Source organism: Vigna umbellata, chromosome 4 (assembly GCF_029865625.1).
Source record: "Vigna umbellata cultivar VRB3 chromosome 4, Vumbellata_1.0, whole genome shotgun sequence".
Classification (NCBI taxonomy): Eukaryota; Viridiplantae; Streptophyta; class Magnoliopsida; order Fabales; family Fabaceae; genus Vigna; species Vigna umbellata.
Window position 1 is genome coordinate 36,483,252 of NC_142168.1, and position 10,874 is coordinate 36,494,125.

Consider the following 10,874-nt stretch of genomic DNA (forward strand, 5'->3'; position numbering starts at 1 on the left):
TTGGTGAAGTATCTCGCTCTGAGGTCGCCACGTATGTGGTTGAAGTGAGAGTAGTAGGAGGTCCTAGTCTATACTGTTACCAATAAGGAGTATTGGTAAATCTTGAAGAAATGTGTTTTGATGATGCTGCAAGAAGTTTTAGTTGAAGAAGATATTAGAATTAGTTAAAAGCAATTTGTAGAAATTAAATGTAGTAGGAAATTCTCGTAAACTTTGTAAACTTGCATTTTTAACTGTAATAATCGATTATGGAATGGCAATAATCGATTATCACAGAGTCATACAGGAATAATCGATTATCACATCATATAATCGATTATCACATTTTGAAAACCCTGTAACGGACTTGAATAATCGATTATCACTTTTGATAATCGATTATCAGTGGCAGTTGGGAGATGTTTTTTCAGTTTTTGACCCTGCACGAAACTAGGCTTATAAATAGAGGTATTCACAACTCTTAGAAAGTAACTTTTCAATTGAGAGTATTAGAGCTTTGTGCCTAAGGGAAGCTCTCTGTGAGTGAAAAGGATCTATGCCATTTTGAGAATACAGTTTGTCTGAGGAAGTTCTCAAAGTGATAGAGTGCTCTTGCCTGGTCTTGTGAATAGGAGAAGCTCGCGTTTTGTGCGTCAAAGGTCGGAGCAGTTCTTTTCAAGTTGGCTGAGCAGGTTCTTCCGTTCGTTTGTCGAAGGAAGGTGTTTTCTATTCTTTGCTTATTTTGATTATCTGATTGTAATCTTGAAACCATATTTTAGTGAAAAAGGTTAATCACTATTTTTAGTGATTAACGACTGGACGTAGAATCTTTTGATTCGAACCAGGATAAAAATTCTGTGTTGATTTTCTTGATCCCTAAACTCTTAGCACATCAACTGTTCGATAAATTTTTTTTAACTTGTTTTGTGACCGTAACACGCTTTCCGCTATCTATATTTTATTCCGCTGCGCGACTCTATAACGGTACCGATTGTTCCAACAATTGGTATCAGAGCTTGCTTTGATAGTTTTTCAAATTTTTCGAAAATGGGCGGTCATGACCAAGTTTATGCTGAGGGTGCTTCTATTGATAGACCTCCTTTGTTTACGGGGGAAATTATGCGTTTTGGAAAATAAGAATGCAAATATTTTTGGAGTCTATTGACAGGGGTATTTGGGAAGTTGTTATGAATGGACCAATTGTTCCCTCTATTTTAGTAAATGATATGCAGGTAGAAAAACCATTTTTACAGTGGACTATGGATGAAAATAAAATGGCACAATATGATGTTAGGGCTAGGAACATAATTTTATCTGCACTAACCCTTGATGATGTTTTCAAAGTTTCTGTTTATGAAAGTGCTCAGGAAATGTGGGAATTTTTAAGAGTTACTCATGATAAAGTCACAGATGTTGTTAAGTTGACGTTGTCTGATTCAAGCTCCTCAAATTCAAACAATTCAAATAAGCAAGAAAATCTATGCTTAATGGCCAGCAATGAATCATCTAAAAGCCAACTCTTGAAGAAAAAGAAGGACAATCAAGGCTCCTCATCAAGCTTTAAATGTTATGGATGTGGTGAAAGAGGCCATATAAAAGCCGTTTGTCCATTTATCAAGAAATTTCACAAAAAGAAGAAGGTCCACATTGCTTGGGTTGATAATGACTCAAGTAGTTCAAGTGATTATGATGAAGAAGCAAACTTTTGTTTGATGGTAAATACTGATGATACTGCAAGCCAAGTAAGTTGTTCTAATTCTGAATCTAGTGAATTTGATTTGCAAAAAGCTTTTCTTGAATTGCTTGATGAATCTGAAAAATTGAATGCTGCTCATAAAAATTTGAAAAAGGAATTTAAAGAATTGCGAATTAAATATGAGAAGGCATTAGATGAGGAAGTAAGTTTGAGAAATAAAATTTGCAACTTGGAAATGAAAGAGTCTTCAAATGTTGAACATCCTGTTGAATGTCTTTCATGTAAGAGTCATATGCTTGATATTGATATTCTTGAAAATCTTCTTGAAGTTGCAACTGGAAATAATAATGTTGAAATGCCTATAACTGTTAGAAAGGTTTATAAAAACAAAAGTGCTTTTAAAAGTAAGAACCAAATTAAAAGAACCGTAGGGTATGGGTTGAAAAAGGAACTGTGTCTTATAGAAATCCAAATGTTGTCACATGCTTTTATTGTATGAAAAAGGGGCACACTTCTAACAAATGTAGAATTAAACATTTTGATGTTCCAAATGGAAAATATGCTTGGATTCCTGTTATAAAGTAAATTGTCTCTAACCTCAAAGGACCCAAATGAGATTATGGGGACCAAAACTCTATTGTTTTGTTTTGCAGGTTAATTTTTCAAAAAGAAAAAAAAAGACCCTATGGTATCCTGGTATTTTTTAAGAGCTTTGAAATAATTTATGAATGTTAGATGTGTCTTAGGTTGAAAATTTGGCCCAAATTTGTGTTTTTCGAAAATTAACGTAAATAATCGATTACCAAGGGTAATAATCGATTATCTCATCCTCAAAATTTGGATTTTGGCAATTTGGCTCGCAAATAATCGATTATTTAAAGTAATAATCGATTATCTTAAGTCACAACGTAAAAAAAAAAAAAAAAAAAAAAAAAAAAACTTTTTTTTAAAATTTTTGTTTTAAGGAATCTGTCTTTGATTTTTAAAGGGAATATTACTTTTAGGGGAGTAATTTTTAATGAATTAAAAGGATCCAAATTCTTTTTAAGTTAACAAATTTAGGGGGAGCATAAAGATTAGATGTTTTTCTGATTATGATAAAAAATTGGGAAATCTATTTTTGATTGACATATTATGGGATAACTGGTACCTATAGGGGAAGATATATGAGTTTGTTAGATATATTGTTTTTATCTCTATTATGGATTAATTAATATTGTTTGTACTTCTTAATTAGAGTTGAATTTCTGTTGTTCTTATATTCCATGAGGTATTCTGTTCTTTCATGTTATGAAATTTCAATTTTATTTCTGTTTCGAAATGCATCAATTCTTTTGTTGAGGGGGAGAAAAATTTGAAGGGGAGTTTTTCCACTTTTTTACTTTTTGCTTATGATCAAAAAAGGGGGAGAAAACTTCTAATTTAAGTAGTGCAGTTATTACTAACATGTTTGTAAGTATGGAATCTGTGCAGGAAATTAGAAATGCTTTTAACAAATTGAATTTTTGATCATCATCAAAAAGGGGGAGATTGTTACCAATAAGGAGTATTGGTAAATCTTGAAGAAATGTGTTTTGATGATGCTGCAAGAAGTTTTAGTTGAAGAAGATATTAGAATTAGTTAAAAGCAATTTGTAGAAATTAAATGTAGTAGGAAATTCTCGTAAACTTTGTAAACTTGCATTTTTAACTGTAATAATCGATTATGGAATGGCAATAATCGATTATCACAGAGTCATACAGGAATAATCGATTATCACATCATATAATCGATTATCACATTTTGAAAACCCTGTAACGGACTTGAATAATCGATTATCACTTTTGATAATCGATTATCAGTGGCAGTTGGGAGATGTTTTTTCAGTTTTTGACCCTGCACGAAACTAGGCTTATAAATAGAGGTCTTCACAACTCTTAGAAAGTAACTTTTCAATTGAGAGTATTAGAGCTTTGTGCCTAAGGGAAGCTCTCTGTGAGTGAAAAGGATCTATGCCATTTTGAGAATACAGTTTGTCTGAGGAAGTTCTCAAAGTGATAGAGTGCTCTTGCCTGGTCTTGTGAATAGGAGAAGCTCGCGTTTTGTGCGTCAAAGGTCGGAGCAGTTCTTTTCAAGTTGGCTGAGCAGGTTCTTCCGTTCGTTTGTCGAAGGAAGGTGTTTTCTATTCTTTGCTTATTTTGATTATCTGATTGTAATCTTGAAACCATATTTTAGTGAAAAAGGTTAATCACTATTTTTAGTGATTAACGACCGGACATAGAATCTTTTGATTCGAACCAGGATAAAAATTCTGTGTTGATTTTCTTGATCCCTAAACTCTTAGCACATCAACTGTTCGATAAATTTTTTTTAACTTGTTTTGTGACCGTAACACGCTTTCCGCTATCTATATTTTATTCCGCTGCGCGACTCTATGACGGTACCGATTGTTCCAACATATACTCATAGACGTTAATGGACTAACCTTGTGGGTGATGTGATATATTATATTTGGCCATAACTGTGTTGTAGATGTCACCACAAGTGCATGACCACCTGAGACTTCCATCAAAATTATATCCGGATAGTAGAATCTAGTATGATAATTGCATCTTCTAAGAATTTATGGTGAATGTATTACGTATAATAATAGTGAAATACTTTTCTATGAATTTTGCATGGTAGCTCACCCTTACTTGTTTGTTTGTGTCGGAAAATCTTATTTTTGCGATGATCGTATAACGTTTATGTTATACGGGAGCAGATGCCGGAACGACGTTGATAATGCTAATTTTTACCATTATTTAAGCATCAATTTAGTAGCAAAATCAACTCCTTTTTAACTTATAACTTGTTAAATCCTCTTCTTTTGTCTTGTTTTTGAATAAATGTGTTTTTGACTACTTTGATGTACTTTCATCGATAATCCCTTATTTTGTAGCTAAAAATGAGCTTGGAAGAGTCTCCACAATGTATAGAGCCAACCACAAGTAAGCACGCAGAAACGCTCGTCAACATCAAACGGACGCTTTTGCCAGCGAACGAGCGCTCGCTCATAGAGAAACGGACGTTCGTCCCGTTTGTACTAACGTGACGACGCTCGCTCAGGAGAAGAGGACGCTCGTCCAGAGAACACGCCCAGTGGACGCTCGTCCAGCGAAGACACTCAGTGGACGGTCGGCCAGGCAGAAGTGGACGCTCGTCCAGCCAGGCAGAAGAGGACGCTCGTCCAGCCACGGTAACAGAACAGGACGCTCGTCCAGAGAGGAGGATCAGTTGACGCTCGTCCCGCCAGCTAAGAGGACGCTCGTTAACTGAAATAAAGTAATTTATATTTATACCTGAAATAAAGTAATATATATTTATACCTTGTATTTTAAAATTTAGTAGCGCTCGGTCTTACACCTAGTGTACGTAATAAGTAGCGCTCGGTCTTACACCTAGCGTCCGTACGAAGTAGTGCTCGGTATTATACCTAGCGCTCGTATTGAGTAGTGCTCGGTCTTATACCAAGCGCTCGCACTATTGTATAATCAATCTTGATAAATTAGTGTTCGTCCAACTGTAGTAATACTTTCTTTTACCATGTTCGGTCATTTACTGGCATTGGATTCCGTATGTGAACTATTCTAAATATGGTCCTTAACATCTTAAATATTCTTCTTGCATTGGATCCGGTCTAAGGCCTCCATACTTGATTTATTTCTTAAGTATTGGTTTGAACTCAAGAGAGTCAGTTCATTCAACTGACTCACGTGGTAAATACCGTTTATCACATATTGCACTATTTTACTCGGTTCATTTCGTAAATTCCAAAGGTAACCCTCTTAGTTTTATTCTGTTCTGAACGGGAGAATCATTGAACTCTTTCTTATCGTTCGTACTCGTTTTGATGAGGGCTGAACGTTCGTTATTTTATGTCCTGGTAACTAATGATGAAATTGATAATGAAGTAGAAAATTATAAAGGATGAACAGTATGTGAGAGGAATAAACGATTTTGGATTTTGAACAAGCGTTCCAGGGAGGAACGACTCATGTATTGAATATTGGAATTTTGTAAAGTATGATTGTGGTTATGCTAATGCTGGCAGTTCATCCTGATGTTCCGTGAGTACTCGTCCTCACGTAGAGGGGGTAGGTCATGTGTGGGAACGGCAGGAGGTCCTAGTCCTTAAGGGTACTTTGGATAGGGCTAACCTCGGGTGGCAGCTGTTGAGTGTATCCCAGTTACTTCATCACCCGGGTGCAAGAACACCTGTAGCTACACAGATTCATACAGTCCGGACGGTCCATCTAGAGATAGTTTCTGTATGGTTATATATATATATATATATATATATATGTTGAATTATAGTCTTGTGTTATTTGGAAATGTTTATTTTAAATGATGATGTATGAATTAAATTACATAAGTTTACCCTGTGTTTTTCCTTGGGTTGTCTCGTCCTTGTACGTCCGTCCTGTCATTGCAATGATCATCCATGTGGATGTGAGCAGAAGGCGAGGCATTGTTAGAAGACGTGATCGAAGAGGAGAATTTGGTGGACGTTGAAGTTAAGGCAGAACCTTAGGTCGTCCAGCTTTATTTGACATCAGTGTTTTGTAGTGATCGTTCGGTATTTCTTTTGTAAACCGTTCGATCCTAACGCTTCCTTATTTTTGTAATATTGTAATTTACCTCTGTACTTAAAGTCGTTCGGCTTTTGAACGTTAATTTTAGTGTAAGACTGCACTGTTTAATTATGAAATGTAATTAATTCTATTATATGGTTATTACTGTATTTTGGGATGTTACAGGTTCCACCCCACCACCCTCACGAGGTTAGTCCGTTCCGCGTCTTGGAGCATCTTGGAAGCCTCCAAGACTAGGACCTCCTGCTACTCCTCACCACATGGATCAATCATCTCTACTTGAGAATGAAAGACCATTGGAGCATCGGGAAAACCCCCAAGACTGAGCTCCCATGCAATCATTCTATACACCCCCAAATCACCACCATGTATCCTCTCCTTGAGGATCATGGAATTACGTCCACCACCATGTATCCTCTCCTTGAGGATCGTGGAATTACGTCCACCACCATGTATCCTCTCCTTGAGGATCATGGAATTACGTCCATGAATCATATTGTTACTTTGAAACTTAACCCAAGTCATGAATAACCAGATACCACCATATTATCACAGTAAATCCAACATACCTCATACATTCACATACTTCTCACGTAAATCACATCACATACATTCACATACTTCTCACGTAAATCACATCACATACATTCACATACTTCTCACGTAAATCATATCACAGTATATATATTCCAAACATTGTGCACAATCAATTCAACCCAGAACAACAACAAAGTGAACTTAGAACCGAACACTATTGGTCGAGCACTATTTGGCCGAACGCTATTTGGACGAACACTATTTGGCCGAACACTATTCACCACACACTATTCACCGAACGCTATTTGGTCGAACGCTATTTGGACGAACACTATTTACAAAGCACTATTTGGCCGAACGCTATTTGAACGAACACTATTTGGCCGAACACTAAAACCGAGCACTATATTGGATTCAACACTATTAGGCCGGACGCTAAAACCGAGCACCATATTGACTTCAACACTATTAGGCCGAACACCATCTTTGATTAAACACTATTAGACCGAACGTTAAAACCGCACATCATATTGAATCGACTACTGTTTGGACGAACGCTCAAAGATCAAGCCTCATGAAGTCTGAACACCACCTTTGACGAACGTTCCCTATGAACGATGACTAACTGAGAATAAACATCATGAAGACCGAACGCTAACCATCACTAATGTACCAAGACCGAACGCTTAAGATTGAAACCTAAGAATACCAACTTAAGGTCGAACGCTCACAATCACTAATACACCAAAACGAACGTTCAAGATTCAAACTTAAGAATATCAAATTTAAGGCCGAACGCAGATTGATCACTTGAGAACGAACGAGATTTGATAGGAATTGATTCACTTCAACTTAAGTTACTGTTTTTTTAAACTTGATTTATTCTATTCATGGACTATTTGAACTGATTTATTAAACCAAATATATTTTCGTTAGTTATATATTTTATAATTTATTTGAAAAAATAAAGTAAAGCGAAAGTATTACTAAATACAGCAAGGGTGCAAATAGTAAAATATTGGTCTTTTAAGAAAAAAAGGTTTCTTTGGGCACCCATCTTGCCCCGTTCTCAGTTTCGCAAATCCCTTCCTCCGCCGCAGTATCTCTCACTCTCATTACCATCCACCGCCAAGAAGCCGTCACCTTCTCTCTGTCTTTGGTCGTTGAATCTTTCTCGCTCCCTCTCTGTTCATTTTTCCCCTTAACCTTTCTTCATCAATAATTTAATTTCTGTTTCTATCAAATTTTAATCACTCACATTCCTACAAAAAGAAGGTTCAGGATTGGAGATTATAGAAAATCATCTCAAGTCATGGAAAACAGTGCGAAGCATTTAGATGAGGACGTTATCAAGGAAGAGTAGGTTTTTTTGAATTGTTCCTCTTCCTTGAACGTGTATCAATTTGTGTTTGCTTCAAATTTTCTGATACGCAAGTAATAAATTGGAGCCTTTATCTTTTAAAAATCTTGTCGTTTTTCGCAGAGAATCGCCTAAACTTGCGGCGTTGTTGAAAGAGATGAAGGAAGGGCTCGATACTGTGAGGCTTAAAGTTCAATCTTTAACTGCCAAAGTGAGTGGCCCTTTTTTCAATTCAAGTAATTTTTTTTAAGGACTCCGTTAACGTCATTTCAAATTCATATAATATTAAGATTTAAAAGAAGTTTGTCTGTTGTTTGGACATGAAGTTTCGCAATTTGGGCCTTTTTGGGATTCTATAAGTTTTCTGTTATAGCTAAATATACCCTGATATCAATGAATGATATGATTATTATTATTATTGTGTCTCTCGATGTTTCTTATACCAGGTGAAAGAAGGTCAGTATCCTACAGCAGATGGATTTAGCTACCTTGAGGCTAAGAATTTGCTGCTTTTGAATTATTGTCAATCCCTTGTTTATTATTTATTGCGGAAGGCTAAAGGGTTATCAATAGAAGATCACCCTGTTGTTCGAAGTGTTGTAGAGATAAGATTGTTTTTGGAAAAGGTATAGTTTTATCCTTATGTGGGTTGATCTTCAAGGGCTTCCATGTGTATATTTACATTGTATTATGTGTTAAACATTTGACTTCCTGGTTTCCATTGCAGATTCGGCCAATTGACAGAAAACAACAATACCAAATCCAGAAACTAGTGCAGGCTGGTGAAAATGCAGCCAAAAGTGATATTCAAAGTACGGAGCCAGATGCGTCCAATAAGAGTGAGGATGCATCAAAGTATCGTCCCAATCCTGACATGCTAGTTAGCAAAGTAGACTTAACCTTGCAGGTCAGTCAGTGTATATGTGATATTATAAATGGTGTAAAATTTGGTGTACGCAGGGTGGTAATATCTTGAAAAGGGTATTTTGCTGGTCTATCTAACTTTTATTATATGATGTAGGATGGACATGATACATATCAACCTGTAAAGTTTGCCCCTACTTCTATGGATCTAGAAAAACCTTCTAAGCATGAAAGAAATGCCTTGCGAAGAGAAAAAGAAATTCTGAAACAAGCTAAGCAGAGTGATTATATCAGGACATTGATGAATGATATGGAGGAAAGACCTGAAGAGGTAAAGTTATTTTTAGTGCTGAATCATTATGACTTATAGTATGCTTGGGTTTCAGTTAAACTCCTTTCAAAAGTATTTTCAGACTCAAATGTACAAAGAGAGCATCCTTCTCGAAAGTACTTTTAACTCCTAAGAATATTTTTTGAACTATTATCCGAACTTGCATTTAATGATTTTACGTAATGGTTTGTTTTGGCTGCTCACTACTCTACTAAGGTGAGGGATTTTGAGGGAGCTAGCAAAGAAGTTGATAGATTTGTCTCCAAGATGGAGAAACGCGCTCAGCAAGAGGAGGAGATGTTCACTCGTGTTCCTCTTACGAAACAGGAGAGGAAGCGAGAAAAATACTTGAAGAAATCAAGAAATGGGTATGGGAAGTGTTTGGAATGTTTTCCTTTTGTTTCTCCATTCCTAACAAGTAAAAAGAATTAAATGTGTGATAGTATTTTTGTTTAAATACATTTTTTTCTCTCTTAGCTTGTGTGCTTTTTCTATTTCAGGTTGCAAGGTCTAACAGAAAGTTTCTATGATGAAATCAAAACATTACCCTTTGAAGATAGAACTGAAGAGCAAGTAATGGGATCTGGTAAAGGTAGCAGCAGAAAGAGCCGAGTACACAAGCGAAAGGTATGACATTTTATTCTTTGAAATTATTATGTGAAAATTGTAGACTACTTTTTTGAACTTCATATACGAAATTTTGTTTAAGTCGAATTATGTGGATGTGGTTTATGTATTGTTGCATCTGCATTGCATATGACCAACCAAATTATTTGATGATTGCTCTAATATCCACTGTGTGTAATAAAAAATTATTTAAATAAACTAATGTCTTATTCTTCTGGAGTAAGCGTTTAGAGTTGGTTATTTGTCGACTAGTTTTGTAATTTTCGAACCAATTTTTGGTCATGGAGAGTTATACTATATGTACAGTTGTTTACTGATAGTTCTGAGCTGTGTGCTGAACACAGTAATAAAAGTGATACTATGATACCCGCACAATACGAAATAAAGTTAAAAATGCCCCTTGAGGGAATTTGCTCACCACCAACACAAATTTTGTATGTATTTGAAAATTTGAGTTTTATCCATCAACCGATACACACTTTCCCTTCCCTTATGCTTGGCTTTTAATTTGAAAAAGGACTTTTTAGTGTATGCATTATCAACCGACGTGATTGCATTGTACTGTTACAGAGAACTAACCATTTTGGCTTCTTTGCAGAGGAAACACTGAAGGAGGAGATTTAGGATTTTGACCTAAAGGGTTATGGGAGACTGACCACCGCATGCTGTTGGAGGAAGTAATATTAGGTTGAATGCAAAGGAAATGTAAAAGCTAGTGTTGGGTATTGGGGAATTCCTTCATGTTTGTAGATTTATGTTTGTAGGTTTATTTTTGTACTTTATTGCCATCCTAATTAGCTGGTGCCCAATGGGGAACGTGGATTGGAGATTTTGGAAGCGATGAAATAGTGTTTTTTGGTTTATTA

At 35.9% G+C, this 10,874-nt stretch overlaps 1 protein-coding gene across 1 annotated transcript; it reads left to right on the forward strand.

Annotated features, from left to right (window-relative positions):
• Positions 1-7,878: 7,878 nt before the first annotated feature.
• On the forward strand, positions 7,879-10,874 carry LOC148200047 (uncharacterized). The gene is made up of 8 exons (XM_088111569.1): positions 7,879-8,185; positions 8,310-8,397; positions 8,633-8,812; positions 8,914-9,093; positions 9,208-9,381; positions 9,598-9,749; positions 9,882-10,008; positions 10,607-10,874. The coding sequence occupies exons 1-8, from the start codon at positions 8,139-8,141 to the stop codon at positions 10,616-10,618; spliced, it is 960 nt and encodes a 319-aa protein (XP_087967695.1). The 5' UTR covers positions 7,879-8,138; the 3' UTR covers positions 10,619-10,874.